The sequence below is a fragment of the Vigna unguiculata genome, chromosome 11 (genome assembly GCF_037176805.1).
Source record: "Vigna unguiculata cultivar grain cowpea cultivar isolate G323 ecotype 2 chromosome 11, ASM3717680v1, whole genome shotgun sequence".
Classification (NCBI taxonomy): domain Eukaryota; kingdom Viridiplantae; phylum Streptophyta; class Magnoliopsida; order Fabales; family Fabaceae; genus Vigna; species Vigna unguiculata.
The window spans coordinates 42,859,829-42,879,565 of NC_140802.1; the positions used below are offsets into that span (position 1 = coordinate 42,859,829).

Sequence of the window (19,737 nt, forward strand, 5' to 3'; positions counted from 1 at the left end):
CCAAATTTATCACGAACCCAAAATATAATTAAACCACACATATACTAAAAAACATATAGACATGAGTATATGCATTTTTAGATGTTTATAAATTGTTTAAATTTAAGATTTAAAAGTATTAATTAAAAGAGTAAAATTAGAAAAACAAAAATAGTATACAATTTATATATATATATATATATATATATATATATATATATATGTATATGTATAGTTATACACTAGAAAAAAAGAGTATTCTTTTCTTAGAAGTTATTTTGTAGAGGTTAAGAAAGATCATGAAAAAACATTTTTATTTTTGTTAGTTTTTTTAATTGTCACAAAATTTTTTATATTATTTTAAATTTAATCATTTTATTTTTGTAAATTTTTTATTGTAACTTTTATATTCAATGTTTCTTTTCCTTTTCTATGTATGCTTTGGCTTTATAGTTTTATCAATCATTCTTCTTTATTTTTCTATTTGTGAGGGTCCATTATGTTTTTCTTTTCTCGACCAATTTTTTCACTCAAATGAAGAAGAATGTAATACATAACTTTTTGCGAATCCTATATTCAAGCTCATTCGTCATGAAAATTTTTTATCTATATTCATCATGAATATAACATGTTTGTTAGTTGTTTTTTGTTTTACCACATTCAATTAACTCTATAAATATTGGAACCTTATAAGGTTGTCTTGACTTCAAATGAAGGTGACAATTTTTTATCTATTCTGTAAATTCTTGATGGGAAAGAACTATGATCATTTGATGATAATAAAATATGATCATTTGTCATGAATATAACATGTTTGTTACTTGTTGTTTTGTTTGACCATATTCAGTTGACTCTATAAATACTGAAATCTTGCAAGGTTGTCGTGGCTTCAAATGAAAGGTTAATTTTCTATCTATTCTGTCAATTCTTGATGGGAAAGAACTATAATCATTTGATGATAAGAATGGACACTATTTTTGATTATCAATAAATGTTTGTAACAATAAAAAAAGACATTCTAGAGAAAGATGATGCTCTAGCCAATAATAAAGATTTTAAAATTTATTATCTTTTCCATCTTTGTGTAGATTTTGTAAACTTTGAGAAGACTTTCAAAGCCAAGACAACTAAAGAAGCATGAAGGTGATTAAAAGATCAAGAAAATGAAGTTGCCATTTCTTAAAAGGATATATGAATTGTTATCCATTGCAAAGTACTTCAATCAACTCCAGCTATCGATGAATTCAACGAGAACTTCTGAAGAATAGGTGACAAACGAGAACTTCGGAAGAATAGGTGACAAATCATAATGGGTGAAGAAAATCCAAATAACACTTTCCTCTAACAAGGAAAGAAATATACATTTAAATACTTTATATATATATAATATTGTTAATTGTGTTTTATTTTTTGTTATTTTATTGTATATTAAAAATATCTACTAATTTATTGTATATTAAAAACATTATACTACGCATAGTATTTAGTTTATTAATCCACTGTATATTTGTCACTATTTCTTGAATACTTGTAAGAACATTATCTTATTTCTTTATTATTATTTGTTGTTTAATTATAATCGAAAACTCGCGTACATGTGTACGCGTGGAGAGAGGGAGAAGAACCTGTGAATGAGCAAATTTTCGTCATTGTTTTTAAATTAATTGTTTTATCTTAAAAAAATAAGTTTCACAATGCCATCACCAACAAAATCCAGCAGAGAAACTGAACATCATCGTACGTAGCTTTCAAATGCAAACAGGAAAATGAAAACCGAGAATAAAGTATGATATTAAAAGTATATTGGAGAAAGAGATTAAGGCCACGGATAAGTCTCAGGTTCAGAATTTGCTTTTCGATTCTTGCTTTTCTCGGTTTAGGGTTTTGGATTCCGATGTTCGAGCTTGCAATTAGGGTTTTGGATTGTTTTGTGGTATTCGCAGAATGTGCAGGATTACCAGGGGATCATTGATGCGGCGAAGACGAGTGCGAAGGCAAAACATTTTTCGCATTGGTAATTGCTATAACGAAAGATCTTCCTGATGTTGAAGGAGATTGCAAGTAAGTTTTCGTATCCAGTTGTATGCACATTGCAGGTTCTTTGATCTAATTTTCCTGAACTATTAATTTTTCTATTCACCTCTATTCCAATAAATATGTATTTTTCAATGTCTCTGTGTCTAATATAGATATGTGTATGTATATGATATGTATAAAGCATAATTTGCTCTAACACTTTAATATGGTGTTGCATATCTTAACTAACTTCAGGTCTCAAATATCAACCTCTGCTACAAAATTAGGAGTTCGGAACATTGCTTTCCTTGGTTATGGAATTTTGCTGATGAACTATATTGTTTCAGTATTGGCAGCGGTTTACATGCCTCAGGTGAATATCTACTTGCATCAAGTAGATAAAAGCAGTTTAGTGAAGTCATGCAAGTAGTTTTATAGTGCATATCTAACATGCACCCTTACGCAAGAGCCCTTTAGGCTTGAAGGGTGGATAGGATCTCTACCCATTTAATTCAATATTAGAAGAATCAGGGTGGCAAATATTGAGCTCAAAACCATCTAATCATAGAGACTTTGGTACCATGTTGTGAACCATCCTAAAATGTTTTAACTGTTGGGTGAAGGCAGGGGGATGCTTTTATATTATATATGTAACAATCTGCTTTTCTTCCACCTCAAAAAATAAATATATTGAATTGATGATGTTGAATATATTAAATGTGACCTGTATTTACACATTTTGATCAATTAAAACTACAACCTCCATGTATTTATCTATTTTGATGATATTGCCTGATGAAGTATTGACAGAGGATTATCTTATGATTGCAGGGAAAGAAGGGGATTTGGCTTAGATTGCCTTTAGAGAAGTCTGACCTTGTTCCAATAGCTAATAAGGTAACATAACTTCTTGATTAATTACTCAAAAGATAACTAATTGGCTATAAAAGTGTTTTTGTCATATATTCAGTTCTTCCTGTGCTATTAATTATAGAAGAGTTGTTTAATCTATGATTCCTGCTCTCAGGAAGGCTTTGGATACCACCATGCGGAACCAGGGTATGTCATGTTAACATACTGGATTTCTGAAGGACCTTCCATGCTTCAAGTCAATGGTTCACACATCATGTAGGAGTTGGGTGATCTGTCATCAATTACAGAAATGAGGTACTAACATCAAAGTCATGTAAGATGATACTGAATGGAAAACATAGAAAACAAACTTGAGTTGATTTTTTCCTTCTCTCTCCCCGCCCCAAAAAGAAATGATATCCTTATTCTGCATTTCTAAACAAAAAATGATCATTTTACTCATGCTGCTTAATTTTTTTCGCTTCTGTTATATGATTTCAAACTTATAGCGAAGTTAATTTATTTAAACACTTGTATTGATATGATTTCATGTTAGACATTTTGGAGACGTATACAAATTATATCTTGGAATTTTTTAAATTGATCTAATATTATTATAAATTGATGTTTGTTGGGTCTATTGTTCCACCCGCTATCAGTCGGCTATTAGAACACTCATTAATGTCTAGTCTCACGCACGAGATATATATACCTCGGCGTGAGGAAAGTGTGTTGGAAATGTCACATCGACTAGAGATAAAAAGCCCAACACCCGACAAATCTAACAAAAAATCTGAACTCCATCATAACATCAAAGTGCAAAGAGGAAAATGAAAACCAAAAATAAAGTATGATATTAAATGAATACTGGAGAAAGAGATTTAATACACATTTCTGAATTGACAACAATAAACAAGCATGGCTACAATATATCCAAAAGAAGGATTACTTTGGTGCATGCCTTATTATGAAGAAATTCTTCGCATTACAAATTAATGGCAACAATGTTGAACATAATGAAAAAATTGATATTGATTTAGCCGCAAGCTTAGTACACAGTAGGCGGGGGTGGAGACTTGTAGTAATATGGTGGTGGTGGTGAAGGAGAAGGAGGCGATGGTGACTTGTAATAGTATGGTGGAGGAGGCGATGGAGAAGGTGGAGGAGGGGAGTTATATACATACGGAGGAGGTGGGGACTTGTAAACATATGGCGGAGGAGGAGAGGGAGAAGGTGGAGGTGGAGACTTGTAGTAATATGGGGGAGGTGGTGAAGGTGATGGTGGGGGAGGTGACTTGTAAACGTATGGAGGTGGAGGAGAGGGAGATGGCGGTGGTGGGGATTTGTAGGCATAAGGTGGGGGAGGTGAAGGTGATGGGGGAGGGGGGGATTTGTAGACATATGGTGGGGGAGGAGAAGGAGATGGTGGAGGTGGAGACTTGTAAACATAGGGAGGTGGTGGGGAAGGAGATGGAGGAGGTGGGGACTTGTAAATGTAGGGAGGTGGAGGTGAAGGAGATGGTGGTGGTGGTGACTTGTACACATATGGAGGTGGTGGAGAAGGAGATGGAGGAGGGGGTGACTTGTAGACATAGGGAGGTGGTGGTGAAGGAGATGGTGGTGGTGGGGACTTGTAGACATAAGGAGGTGGTGGTGAAGGAGATGGTGGTGGTGGCGACTTATACACATATGGAGGTGGTGGGGAAGGAGATGGAGGAGGTGGTGACTTGTAAACATAAGGAGGTGGTGGTGAAGGAGATGGTGGTGGTGGGGACTTATACACATAGGGAGGTGGTGGGGAAGGAGATGGAGGAGGTGGAGACTTGTAAACATAGGGAGGTGGTGGGGAAGGAGATGGAGGAGGTGGGGACTTGTAAATGTAGGGAGGCGGAGGTGAAGGAGATGGTGGTGGTGGTGACTTATACACATATGGAGGTGGTGGAGAAGGAGATGGAGGAGGGGGTGACTTGTAGACATAGGGAGGTGGTGGTGAAGGAGATGGTGGTGGTGGGGACTTGTAGACATAGGGAGGTGGTGGTGGTGGCGACTTATACACATATGGAGGTGGTGGGGAAGGAGATGGAGGAGGTGGTGACTTGTAAACATAAGGAGGTGGCGGTGAAGGAGATGGTGGTGGTGGGGACTTATACACATAGGGAGGTGGTGGGGAAGGAGATGGAGGAGGTGGAGACTTGTAAACATAGGGAGGTGGTGGGGAAGGAGATGGAGGAGGTGGTGACTTGTAAACATAAGGAGGTGGTGGTGAAGGAGATGGTGGTGGTGGCGACTTATACACATATGGAGGTGGTGGGGAAGGAGATGGAGGAGGTGGTGACTTGTAAACATAAGGAGGTGGTGGTGAAGGAGATGGTGGCGGTGGTGACTTATACACATATGGAGGTGGTGGTGAAGGAGATGGAGGAGGAGGAGACTTGTAAACATAAGGAGGGGGAGGTGAAGGAGATGGTGGAGGAGGAGACTTGTAAACATACGGCGGAGGTGGTGAAGGAGAGGGAGGGGGTGGTGACTTATAAACATAGGGTGGAGGTGGTGATGGAGATGGTGGGGGTGGAGATTTATAAACGTATGGAGGTGGTGGTGACGGGGATGGTGGTGGAGGAGATTTGTAGACATATGGAGGTGGTGGTGATGGGGATGGTGGTGGAGGTGATTTGTAATAATATGGAGGGAATTTATCTACATAGGGAGAAGGTGGTGGTGATGGAGAGGGTGGAGGTGGAGATTTGTAGTAATAAGGAGGTGTTTGGTGTTGATATGGTGGTGTTGGGTGTGGATAGTTGTTCCATGGTTGGCCATAGTAAGGCTTATAATCATCAGCACCAACACTGATAGCCATAAGGCAAAATGCAAATGCAAGGATCAGACGAGGCCATTGCCTCGTTCCCATCTTCTTTGAATGTGAAAACTTAGCGATCTTCTTTTGGAACACTTGTTATGCTTTTTTCCTTTCTTGTTTCCCAAAGCATGGATTGGAAGCCTTTATATAGTTTTTGCCTTCTTCACTGATGGCTGGTTTAATCACAGACTGGCATCAACTTTGAAATAATATATTTATATTATCTGAACATTTCAACTTTATGTTGTGGTTTGCCATTAAACGATTTCGTATTTGGCAGTATAGATGGGTGGAAGCGAAGTCAAGAAGAGAGTTGGTAATGGCATTATGTTAGATTTAACCAAAGAATTGTGGAAGCGCGTCACAGCTGAGAACTTTTGCATTACATTCACCATCTGATAAAGTCAAACGCAACAACACTTGCCAGAAATCTTTGAGATGTCTTTTATTTATGTTTGGCCTTGGTTTCTTTCTTCCCAATTGCCATTTTTTATGCTTAAACCGTCGGTGTAGATTCAGCTTATAACACATCCTTTTCAACACCTTAACTAACGTGACTTGGTGAATTATATATGAGACTGTACAAAATTCTGATTGTGGCTTAAAAAACAAAAGTTAATAATTTCTGACTTAGTTTATAATTACTCTTTTCCTTTAGAACGAGATTAAACCTTTTAATTTTAAACAATATGACACGTTTCTCATCTATTGCCTTGCCTATGGATTTGTTTTAATTTCTAAGTTTGATCACTTCCTCTCCGTCACCATATTTTTTTCTTATGCAACCGCAGCAGACAAATATATTGTCGTCTTTAATTCATTCCAGATAGTGGTTTTGTTTGATAACAATTTCTGGATTTGGATGAATGTGTCGATTTTTTTTTTATGTAATGTGTTTTTTATTTTGTGTTGAACTTGTCCTATTTTACGTGTTGTTTATAAAATTTTATATATGCGACTTTTTAATACTTCGCTTAACTAATATGCATGTTTCTTCATAATTTCATTAGTTATCTACCCACCATATAATAACTCTTCCTTTTACTATTGCTTTCACTTCTTCATTTTTTTTTTAATAATATTTATTCTTTTGCTTGAATTATTGCTAAACATTTAGAAGAAAAAGTAATAAAAATTTGAAGAAGAGTAAAAAAGTTATTTTCTTAATATGAAATTAATTTCTACTCATCTATAGAAGTTCATATATTTAAATTTATATTTTTTTAATTTGTACATTTGTTAATTTTAATCTAAGAAACAAATTTCTACTCTAAGGTTGTTACTTGCTTTGCCACAGTATATATTGTCCCCAATTTTACAAAGTTACCGGCTACTTTTTTCATATATGGATTTCACCACTATCTCCGTTATTATTTCTATTTTCAGTTTGTGGAGCATAATCTTATAGTCTTCGTTAAATAACTTTGTTTTTAATGTGACAAGAGTGTCTCAATAGTTTATAGCGGGTTATGTTTAGAATATTTATCAATCATGGACTTATGTTAGACGTTTTAATTTGTTAAATATATTATACATGTTGAGAATGTCAAAAGATCTCTTGAAATAATTTTCCGAGACAGGGAAAATATAAAAAATAAATAAAAAATCTCTGGTCTTCTCTATATAAGATTAAAAAATCATTCACAATATTTTTTTCCGATTAACTGAACATACCCAAAAAATTTATTTTATGCATACACTATTTGCTTCCTGGGTGGATGTTGGAATGTATGTGTTGACATAATACACATGTTGGGTATTTTGTTCGTTATCATTTTTCTAATAGTTTTATAAAGGCATATATGGAGACAAACCATCATTTTATATTTTATATTTGTTTACTCCTCTGCCATTTAACTACCTCACTTTTGAAGACATTATTTTACACAGATAGAAAATGTTGTGTTATGTGCCATAAGTAGAAAACAATGTGTCGGAGATATTATATGATTAAAATAAAGTATATAAATGATGAAAAATAACATGCCATTCTTAAATCTTTTATGAACCTATGACAAAATATTAAATAGAGATTTTTATGTATATAAGAATTTTAATTTTAATATATAAATTAGTAAAAATTTAATAGTAAGTATTATTTACCATTTTAAAAAGAGTCTTACAATCTTTATCCACCAAATTCTTATATCACCCTTCATTATTAATATATTTGTCGCCTTAATAGTCACCTATCAAACAAAATAAATAAATAAATTATTATGAAAAGGGATATCTTATCACTTTTTGAAATGTAAAAATATAAAAACACTAATATTAATATTTTTTTATTAATGTTGATACATAAATTTGTCAAAAATTATTTAACCTTTTTAGTTATTTTATATAAATATGTATCTTGTAAAATATACAATAGTTGAATGACTGATGAAATTTTTTATAAATAAAGACCTCGTGTCTTAGTTTTAGATTTCGAATAGAGTAAAAATACAATGTTTTATTTATGCTTTATTATTTGGATGACTTGATCATTCATCTTATTTCACTAGTTTGGATTGAGTGGGAAAACTAACTCAAATTGTAGTCCAATCAAATCACTTCCTCTTTTGGATGCTAGGAATAATTGGTTAAAAAAAGGCATGCACTTAAGACAAAGATTATTAATTAGGGTTTGAAAATTTGCACCAAGTGTGAAGTTCTTTGGTTATAGAAGCCAAAGATGGATCTAGAATTATTTTAAGGTGTTAAGAAATAGACTTTAAGCTTAATTCAACCATACAAAACCAATTTGTAAGATGAGGTTTGCACGAGTCCAGATTCTCTACTAGATTGTTTGATGTTGTCCTCAGATACACTATATTGGTACTTTAAAAATCCTTTTAATATATTTTAAAATTTCAAAATCAATGGCCATAAATGTATTTTGAAGACACAACAGAGGAGCATTATAGAAAAACTCAGCAGAGAATCCAAATTCAGTTTGCACCCACTTATATACTCTAAATTGTCCTTATCTCTAGTCGATGTGGGATCTCCAACATAGAGCACTTTCCAAGACAATGAATGATTTGCACATTACACAGAAAAGATCAATCGTACTGCAATAGAAGAGGATGAGATGAAATTCAATCATTGCCTCCACTTCACTTGATCTATAAAATTTGTATAATATCCATATTTTTCTATAAAAATCCCAAAAACCAACTACTAATATATTTGCTTAATATGAAGAAAAAGTAATAAAAATTTGAAGAAGAGTAAAAAATTTATTTTCTTAATATGAAATTAATTTCTACTCATCTATACATGTTCATATATTTAAATTTATATTTTTTTAATTTGTACATTTGTTAATTTTAATCTAAGAAACATTATTTTTCTTTAAAAATATTTGTGGTCAAACTCATCATAACTAACCCATTTAATTTGATAATCATACTTTCTTTTTAAACGTTCAACTCATTCAAATCATGAATAATAAGATGAATGACATCCAATAGTACTATTGAGTTGTTTGGGACAGGAAAATGTAAGGCCCATTAAAAATCTTTTATCCTTTTTCTACCCTAAAGTTAGTGGGCTGCCCTTGTAAGTGGGCCTAAGGTCGGCCCAACAGATAAGGTCACTAGGTCTGCCCTAAAACTAACATTTCTCACATTTTCAGAAAAAATGTTGTCCTTGCATTAGAGCCGCAGCCGTCTTCTACCTCTGCTAGGGTTTGGGTACCATCGTGAGCACGCAAGTTCGAACCAGTTTCCCTTCCTACGTAAGTGCTTCCTCTGTCTATGTCTGTTTTCCACCACTGTTACTCTAAGTAACTAATGTTTTCGCTGTTGGTATGGTTTCCAGCTCTTGGAGTCGTCTCTCGAGGACTGTGTTCCGTTGTTTCGGGTCAAGATCGTGTCGGGTCTTTTGCTAGCTTATTTCCAGGTAGGGAAGCTAAGACCTTACTCACATGTTCCGTTTCCTTCGTTGTTTAACCGTTATTTCGAGTTTGTGTGGTTGGTGTGTAGCTATTTTGGTTCTGAACACTTGAAACTGTTGTATGGGTATGTTGTTTGGACTGGAGTGTGGATCTGTTGCAGGAACAGTGGCAAGACCTGTGAATCTCGCCTAGGCGAGATGAACAGGGACTCGTCCAAACTCTATTACGCGAGTGGTCGCCTAGGCGATCCGCTCATGAATTTTGAGCGAACGAGTATCTCGCCCAGGCGAGAGGGGTCTCGCCTAAGTGAGATCCCGCGTGGTTTTCCTGATGCCTTCTCGAGCCCTCGCCTAGGCGAAGGGGGGCTCACCTGAGCGAGCACGTCTCGCCTGAGCGAGATCCTTCAGCCTGAGTGAGGGATTGGGCGAGGCAGTACGCTACTTGGGTGCTTGTTTATTCTTGGATGATTGATATTGGTTTGGGTGTGAATTGTATGATGAGAAACATGTATATAATGGAGTATTATGCATGCTTGGCATGAATCATGAATTGTAGATGATGGGTCTTGTATGAAAGTTGGCATGTGAACTAAGTGAGTTGGTTATTGTTAAAGTGGCATGAAAATGAGATGAGTTGAGACCCTATGAGCATGAATGGTTTATGATGGATTGAAATGGGTTGGGCCTGGAACATGAAAGGCGTTGTTGGCTTTAAAGGTTGGTACAATTAACGTATACGTGCATGGTGAATATTGTTTTGGCTGCGTGATTATGTTTTGTATGTGTCAGTGCATAATTCCTTGGGGGTCTCTAGGTGAGACTTTCAGGGTCGCGCTTCAGTGGTCGGGACATAATTCCATGGCCCCTGTTAGTGGGTGTCCATGGTGGTGCCTCATCTGTATAACTAGGTAAGGATTCAAGGTAAGGTTGCATCCTGACACTTTGAGGAGTCAGTTAGTCTCACCTAGAGCGGACTGACTCCTGTGGTGAGAGTAGCAGGAGGCCTGAAATTCATTAAGGGCTAACCTTGTGGTGAGGGAAAATTGATCCATCGTAACACTTGTAACACATAGCTCGGGGGTGAGCAGAGGTATCCACCACAAGTGCGGGCATTCGCTGAATCCGACCAAGTTATACGTATCCGGATGAGTCGAATCGAGTCGTAGTGTATTGATTGAAAAGTCATAACATGCTTGGTTGTCGTATGAATATTGGATGGTGAAAGTATATTTGACTGTATGATGAAAATATTGTTGGCTCTAGCTTACCCGGTTTGTTGTATGGTTGTCTTGTATGTGGTTCTTCTTTCTTGCGATGATCATCAATTTGATTGATGGGAGCAGATGGACGAGGTTCCCGCGGTCAGCAAGAAAATGACGATTCCGCTGCTTAGCCATCTGGGCTGGACTTTATGTTTCTTTTCTACATGGATCTTCTTTAGGGCTACGACCCATGTATTGCTCTATGCGTTACGATTTTTACTCTCCTTTTGGTTAGACTTTTATCTGGTTTCCGTTGGCATCGTGGTGTGCCCAGTTTGTAGGGGTTGTGTTAGGACCCCAGGACTACTCTACATTACTATTTGTGATGTTTCTTTTAATTTCGCTTAATAATTAAATGGGACGTTACAGAAAACCAATATATTTTGTCCCATATGGTAATGTATAGGTCTAGTTTGTTGCATTATAATTATAATTCATCTTCTTCAGGTGAAATAATTATTAAATTTTTAGTTCAAGCCTTATTTGCGGTTACTTGTGATTTCTCTCGTTGATAACACTTGTGTATTGTTTTTCTCATTATACAAGCCTATCACACGCATTTGAAACAAGTAGTAGATGGATAGAACCTCAATCTTATGAGTTTTTCTTCTTATATAAGTGTAGTCTAACTCATCTATTTTTTCATAATGCATTTACGGTAAATAACATTGTCAAAGGAAGACAAAAAAAGAAGTTGGTGATAAGTGTAAAAATTAAGTAAATTTTTCATCTAAAATTGACACTTATCAATTATCAAATGATGTTAATCGTCTATAATACAAACCTCCTTAAGCTCACGATACAAAATGAGGTATTGAAAAATAAAGTTTTATGAATTGTAATGATACACTAGTGTAAAATAAGCTTTTTATACCGGTTAAAAAAGGCTTTTTATACCGGTTCTAGCATCGGTATAGATGCAGGTGGTATAGAAAGTTTGATCTTTCTACATCGGTTCCATAACAGGTATAAAAAAATTATTTTTTATACCATTTCTAAAACCGGTATAAAATGTTCTCTTGGAAATGGAAGGTTATGTAAGAAAAAATTACTTACTATACCGATTATAGTTCCAACCGGTATAAAAAGTTCCACATTTTACACCAAGTATGACCTCAGCCGGTATAAAAAGTGATTTATTATTTTTTTTGAAACATTCGTTTATGCTTCTTACCTCATAGCAAACCTGTATATAATTACCCAAAACATCCAGAAAACAAATCTCATTCAATCTAATATTTACGTGAAATAGAATCTAATGTTTATATGAAATATAATACTACTCCAAAGTGAATTACTATATAAGTCATAAAATACCTAACATCATCTTATATACTGTATATAATTACCCAAAACATCCAGAAAACAAATCTCATTCAATCTAATATTTACGTGAAATAGAATCTAATGTTTATATGAAATATAATACTACTCCAAAACAGATTACTATATAAGTCATAAAACACCTAACATCATTTTATATAAACACTCAAAAGAAACGAAGCCCACTGCTCACGAACTTCCTTCAAGACTCCTTGATCCATTGGAGATGTGTCATTGAAAATCTACACAATGAATAGTTGAGTCAACAATCTTTTAGTGATAAATACTTAAGATGTGATTTATAAATTGTACATATTACCATATCCCATGAGTCAACAATGTTTGCGGATATGATTCTATGCATGTGCCTCATGGTATAATATCCACACTCATAGCTTCCCGGTTGACGTGAGCACTACAAGTTAAATTCTTATAATATCATAAATATGATAATTGTATTTCAACAGTTTGAAGATTAACTACTTACAGTTGGCGCAATGAATTGCAACTTCTTTCTAGAAGTGATTTGTTGTCCCTGCAACCTAGAATGAGCCTCAACCGCTCTGTAAAATTTAATGTATATTGAAATTGTGCCTAATATGGAACTTAGTAAAATTAAATTATATAACACAAAAAATAAGTTAATAAAAAAAACTTACGCTTGTAAAGTACTTTTAATTTTCAAAGTGTTAGGCTTCTTGTGTAATGAACACAAAAGAACCACAACAAACTTCTGAGGAAGAATTATCAGCAACTGCCAGTGACCCCTACAGATTCAAATATCATTATATACAATTATGTTTTACATAAATATAATTTAATGTATAAAAGACATTCTTACTGCTGCAAATAAGGCGCTAAGTACACTTCTTTTTTCCCAACATCAAATGCCTCTAATAGGTACTTTTGAACCTCTTCACTTTTATTCCCAACGCCTTGAATGGCAATAGGATCAATAAATCCATATATGTGATCATTCTTCTTCTCAGTGCATCTACGATGTAAATACCTTAAACATTGAAAATAAATAATATAAGAATAACATATTGAATATATTCAAACTTCATAAAAGTAATAAAAGTTTACTTACAACAACCAAAGTTGTATTACTGATATACATAACATATCAGTGCCAGAGAGAACTTCAAAAATATCCTTTTGACATATAAAAAAAGGGGTGTTGAAGGTCCTATTTGTGGCTTGGGGAGGCATTTCTAATTGTATAGGTTGCAAGGTGATAGTCGCTGCCATTGCACCAAGTCGTTCTAGAATTGTCTGTTGTGGTAATGATTCATTCACATCTTCCTTTTTTTGTACTCTAATCTGCTTTACATATTTAAAGTAATAAATAACATTAGTATACACCGATGTAAATAAATGCATAATTAAAACAAGTAAGGACAATTACCTCCTTTGCAATTACTTTTGCTAATCTAACTGGCCAAAGGATAAAATTTCCAGGGGCCTGCCCCACTGTCTTAACCTCTTGAGTGGGCACTGGGACTCGAGCAGTAGCATCTCGAACATCTACAACCACTACTCTCATCATATCATCTGCAATGGTTGACCCCAATGCATACATTTTACCTAAGGTAACCAAATAATATTTGTAAAATAAATAAGACAATATAATTAGGCTAAAACAAATACATGCAAAACAATATAATTAGACAAATTACCTAAAGCCACCAAGGACTGTAGGAGATCATCAATGAACAGCTCGTAATCTGCATCAACAGTGAGAGAAGCCTCTTCAAGAGGAACATCACAACTCCCCTTTGTGCTTACACAAATAAGAGAAGGTTGTTGAGGAGGATTACAAGGTTGGGTTGAGGGAGAGGCTAACTCTACTCTCATGTCTGCTAACAATTGTGCCTTCATATCAAAGTACTCTTTCTTCATCTCCTTCTTAATCTCCTCCCTAATTTCCTCCCTCATTTGTTCTCTCATTTCTTCTTTGATGGACATGATGACTTCCTCATTGATATTTACTTTATTATGATTAGCTGATGGAGGACCAAAGAATTGACGGATGCCTACAAATTTTCCAACACCACGAACACGTCCAGGATGCTCTGGACGACCAATGGCAACTGCCAATATGTCCTCACGCCCTTGTGGAGTGAATGATCCTTGTGTGCTTTGCTCGACCAGCTCATCCTACAACACAAAAACTTTAAGTTAAGATTAAAAAAATATTAATACACATCTAAAAATAAATTAGTTTGAGTTACTTACAATACGCCTAGCTACACTTTCTGTTTCTGCAGATATGTAATCCCCTGTTGGTTTTTGACGAGCTCTTTTCCATTTATCATGGCGAGGAGGATGAGTAACAGTAGTCCGACTGGAATTAGAGGCAGATGCCTCTTTCATCATCTTCTGCTCCAATTTATCATAACCCCCACGAGACAATCTATGAGGGTGGACATTCTTTTTTGCTATCTCTTGTGCATCTTTCCTCTTAGCCTGTGAGCACCAAAGTATAAAGAATGATTTATGTTAGCAATATGTTCAATTAAATAGTTAAACCTACATATAATATGAATTTACCTGAAAGACAGGATTTAATCGCCTTTCCTTAAAAGCCTGCCATGTGTCTTCATCAAGGAATGGATACTTCTCACAAGGGTTTCTATCACTTAAGGGACCATAGATATAACGACTTGTAAGGTCCGTCTTAAAACCCTTCCATCGTTCCCCAGCAAATGAAATCCATTTCGTCCTCAACAGATTACTGTTCGGGACATCATATGTGACCTGTACAATAAGAATGGATTACATATGTTAAATATCAGTTATATATGTACGTAATAAATTATATAAGTTAAGATTTCATACTTGGACACTTAGCCAAATTTGATTCTTTACTGTCTCTGGAACATGGTCCCAATCATCTATAAGAATGGATGACTTACTCCTACCAAGCAAGGCCACATAGCTGGTGAATTTTGTGCTATTATCTCCCAAAGCTTTACCAGTTTGCATATCAAACTGGATAGGCAATCTCTGATCCGCACTACGACTGACTGTTAACTCTCTCAACCTAGTTCCACGCCTACCATTTTTTTGGGTACACGTATGAATCTTGTCCCCACCTTTTAAAGGTGGAAGGTCACCAAGTGGTGTGTCACCGGACATTTCCCTATTCAAATAAATAATAAATAATTATTAGTGAGAATTAATAAATAATTTCTATGAGCTATTCGACAAAATTAACAAGTGAATATGAATACTGTCTGTAGAAAAATTACTGTCTATTGCAGAACTATCCATATATGTTATAAAAGAAAAACTCAAGTCATAAAACAGGAAGAAAGAATTAATCAAAGATATCTGAAAAATATATTTAAAGCACAAACAGTTTATCTTGCAATGTATTTAAAATGTTTAGGAATTTAAGTAGCAATCACCTCAATCGTGAACAAATTTAACATGGAATAAACATTTCAAATATGGGAGAATCTGGAGTTCAAGGAATATATACAAAGTCAATCAATAAACTACTAAGTGAAAGTTATTCAAATTTCAAATATGATAAAACCTGAAAATTAAAAATCAAGGACAATAATGAACAATTTGTATATATATACACAACCACCTGCACTAACAGGATCACATCACCTATTTCTTTCTTTCTCTGGTCGTTCTTTCTCTTATACTTCTATGGTTGACTTAGTCATTTACTTTTCAATTCTTTTCTTATGTATCTTCTTAAGCCTTATATCGAGAAAACTAGAAAACACAAACAAGAAAGCCAAGGAAACACCTTATAAGATAAGTGAAGAATTGGACATAATCGAAGCATTCAGAATCACACTTAGAACAATATTTTCATCATACAGTCAAATATACTTTCACCATCCAATATTCATACGACAACCAAGCATGTTATGACTTTTCAATCAATACACTACGACTCGATTCGACTCATCTGGATACGTATAACTTGGTCGGATTCAACGGATGCCTGCACTTGTGGTGGATACCTCTGCTCACCCCCGAGCTATGTGTTACAAGTGTTACGATGGATCAATTTTCCCTCACCACAAGGTTAGCCCTTAATGAATTTCAGGCCTCCTGCTACTCCACCACAGGAGTCAGTCCGCTCTAGGTGAGACTAACTGACTCCTCAAAGTGTCAGGATGCAACCTTACCTTGAATCCTTACCTAGTTATACAGATGGGGCACCACCATGGACACCCACTAACAGGGGCCATGGAATTATGTCCCGACCACTGAAGCGCGACCCTGAAAGTCTCACCTAGAGACCCCCAAGGAATTATGCACTGACACATACAAAACATAATCACGCAACCAAAACAATATTCACCATGCACGTATACGTTAATTGTACCAGCCTTTAAAGCCAACAACGCCTTTCATGTTCCAGACCCAACCCATTTCAATCCATCATAAACCATTCATGCTCATAGGGTCTCAACTCATCTCATTTTCATGCCACTTTAACAATAACCAACTCACTTAGTTCACATGCCAACTTTCATACAAGACCCATCATCTACAATTCATGATTCATGCCAAGCATGCATAATACTCCATTATATACATGTTTCTCATCATACAATTCACACCCAAACCAATATCAATCATCCAAGAATAAACAAGCACCCAAGTAGCGTACTGCCTCGCCCAATCCCTCACTCAGGCTGAAGGATCTCGCTCAGGCGAGACGTGCTCGCTCAGGTGAGCCCCCCTTCGCCTAGGCGAGGGCTCGAGAAGGCATCAGGAAAACCACGCGGGATCTCACTTAGGCGAGACCCCTCTCGCCTGGGCGAGATACTCGTTCGCTCAAAATTCATGAGCGGATCGCCTAGGCGACCACTCGCGTAATAGAGTTTGGACGAGTCCCTGTTCATCTCGCCTAGGCGAGATTCACAGGTCTTGCCACTGTTCCTGCAACAGATCCACACTCCAGTCCAAACAACATACCCATACAACAGTTTCAAGTGTTCAGAACCAAAATAGCTACACACCAACCACACAAACTCGAAATAACGGTTAAACAACGAAGGAAACGGAACATGTGAGTAAGGTCTTAGCTTCCCTACCTGGAAATAAGCTAGCAAAAGACCCGACACGATCTTGACCCGAAACAACGGAACACAGTCCTCGAGAGACGACTCCAAGAGCTGGAAACCATACCAACAGCGAAAACATTAGTTACTTAGAGTAACAGTGGTGGAAAACAGACATAGACAGAGGAAGCACTTACGTAGGAAGGGAAACTGGTTCGAACTTGCGTGCTCACGATGGTACCCAAACCCTAGCAGAGGTAGAAGACGGCTGCGGCTCTAGTGCAAGGACAACATTTTTTCTGAAAATGTGAGAAATGTTAGTTTTAGGGCAGACCTAGTGACCTTATCTGTTGGGCCGACCTTAGGCCCACTTACAAGGGCAGCCCACTAACTTTAGGGTAGAAAAAGGATAAAAGATTTTTAATGGGCCTTACATTTTCCTGTCCCAAACAACTCAATAGTACTATTGGATGTCATTCATCTTATTATTCATGATTTGAATGAGTTGAACGTTTAAAAAGAAAGTATGATTATCAAATTAAATGGGTTAGTTATGATGAGTTTGACCACAAATATTTTTAAAGAAAAATAATGTTTCTTAGATTAAAATTAACAAATGTACAAATTAAAAAAATATAAATTTAAATATATGAACATGTATAGATGAGTAGAAATTAATTTCATATTAAGAAAATAAATTTTTTACTCTTCTTCAAATTTTTATTACTTTTTCTTCATATTAAGCAAATATATTAGTAGTTGGTTTTTGGGATTTTTATAGAAAAATATGGATATTATACAAATTTTATAGATCAAGTGAAGTGGAGGCAATGATTGAATTTCATCTCATCCTCTTCTATTGCAGTACGATTGATCTTTTCTGTGTAATGTGCAAATCATTCATTGTCTTGGAAAGTGCTCTATGTTGGAGATCCCACATCGACTAGAGATAAGGACAATTTAGAGTATATAAGTGGGTGCAAACTGAATTTGGATTCTCTGCTGAGTTTTTCTATAATGCTCCTCTGTTGTGTCTTCAAAATACATTTATGGCCATTGATTTTGAAATTTTAAAATATATTAAAAGGATTTTTAAAGTACCAATATAGTGTATCTGAGGACAACATCAAACAATCTAGTAGAGAATCTGGACTCGTGCAAACCTCATCTTACAAATTGGTTTTGTATGGTTGAATTAAGCTTAAAGTCTATTTCTTAACACCTTAAAATAATTCTAGATCCATCTTTGGCTTCTATAACCAAAGAACTTCACACTTGGTGCAAATTTTCAAACCCTAATTAATAATCTTTGTCTTAAGTGCATGCCTTTTTTTAACCAATTATTCCTAGCATCCAAAAGAGGAAGTGATTTGATTGGACTACAATTTGAGTTAGTTTTCCCACTCAATCCAAACTAGTGAAATAAGATGAATGATCAAGTCATCCAAATAATAAAGCATAAATAAAACATTGTATTTTTACTCTATTCGAAATCTAAAACTAAGACACGAGGTCTTTATTTATAAAAAATTTCATCAGTCATTCAACTATTGTATATTTTACAAGATACATATTTATATAAAATAACTAAAAAGGTTAAATAATTTTTGACAAATTTATGTATCAACATTAATAAAAAAATATTAATATTAGTGTTTTTATATTTTTACATTTCAAAAAGTGATAAGATATCCCTTTTCATAATAATTTATTTATTTATTTTGTTTGATAGGTGACTATTAAGGCGACAAATATATTAATAATGAAGGGTGATATAAGAATTTGGTGGATAAAGATTGTAAGACTCTTTTTAAAATGGTAAATAATACTTACTATTAAATTTTTACTAATTTATATATTAAAATTAAAATTCTTATATACATAAAAATCTCTATTTAATATTTTGTCATAGGTTCATAAAAGATTTAAGAATGGCATGTTATTTTTCATCATTTATATACTTTATTTTAATCATATAATATCTCCGACACATTGTTTTCTACTTATGGCACATAACACAACATTTTCTATCTGTGTAAAATAATGTCTTCAAAAGTGAGGTAGTTAAATGGCAGAGGAGTAAACAAATATAAAATATAAAATGATGGTTTGTCTCCATATATGCCTTTATAAAACTATTAGAAAAATGATAACGAACAAAATACCCAACATGTGTATTATGTCAACACATACATTCCAACATCCACCCAGGAAGCAAATAGTGTATGCATAAAATAAATTTTTTGGGTATGTTCAGTTAATCGGAAAAAAATATTGTGAATGATTTTTTAATCTTATATAGAGAAGACCAGAGATTTTTTATTTATTTTTTATATTTTCCCTGTCTCGGAAAATTATTTCAAGAGATCTTTTGACATTCTCAACATGTATAATATATTTAACAAATTAAAACGTCTAACATAAGTCCATGATTGATAAATATTCTAAACATAACCCGCTATAAACTATTGAGACACTCTTGTCACATTAAAAACAAAGTTATTTAACGAAGACTATAAGATTATGC

At 34.8% G+C, this 19,737-nt stretch overlaps 2 protein-coding genes across 7 annotated transcripts; one reads left to right on the forward strand and one right to left on the reverse strand.

Moving 5' to 3' along the window:
- The first annotated feature begins 1,579 nt into the window (after positions 1–1,579).
- LOC114169718 (uncharacterized) lies at positions 1,580–6,337 on the forward strand. Of its 6 annotated transcripts, none has more exons than XM_085669119.1 (6): positions 1,580–1,818; positions 1,923–2,040; positions 2,251–2,368; positions 2,827–2,892; positions 3,023–4,218; positions 4,267–5,941. In XM_085669119.1, the coding sequence occupies exons 5-6, from the start codon at positions 3,934–3,936 to the stop codon at positions 5,695–5,697; spliced, it is 1,716 nt and encodes a 571-aa protein (XP_085525245.1). In that variant the 5' UTR covers positions 1,580–1,818; positions 1,923–2,040; positions 2,251–2,368; positions 2,827–2,892; positions 3,023–3,933; the 3' UTR covers positions 5,698–5,941. The 6 variants fall into 6 exon arrangements, 2 of the variants coding, with proteins under 2 accessions (XP_085525245.1, XP_085525244.1); XR_014986568.1 differs by lacking the exon at positions 4,267–5,941 and adding an exon at positions 5,990–6,337 and having other exon boundaries at positions 1,603–1,818; positions 2,806–2,892; positions 3,023–3,162; XR_003600996.2 differs by lacking the exon at positions 4,267–5,941 and adding an exon at positions 5,985–6,337 and having other exon boundaries at positions 1,603–1,818; positions 3,023–3,162.
- Positions 6,338–12,274: 5,937 nt separating this feature from the next.
- Positions 12,275–15,312, reverse strand: LOC114170407 (uncharacterized). The gene is made up of 11 exons (XM_085669396.1): positions 15,013–15,312; positions 14,725–14,931; positions 14,410–14,640; positions 13,851–14,331; positions 13,580–13,758; positions 13,262–13,494; positions 13,013–13,180; positions 12,831–12,938; positions 12,659–12,734; positions 12,491–12,586; positions 12,275–12,413 (listed from the first exon to the last, which is right to left on the reverse strand). The coding sequence occupies exons 1-11, from the start codon at positions 15,310–15,312 to the stop codon at positions 12,321–12,323; spliced, it is 2,172 nt and encodes a 723-aa protein (XP_085525522.1). The 3' UTR covers positions 12,275–12,320.
- Positions 15,313–19,737: the final 4,425 nt, after the last annotated feature.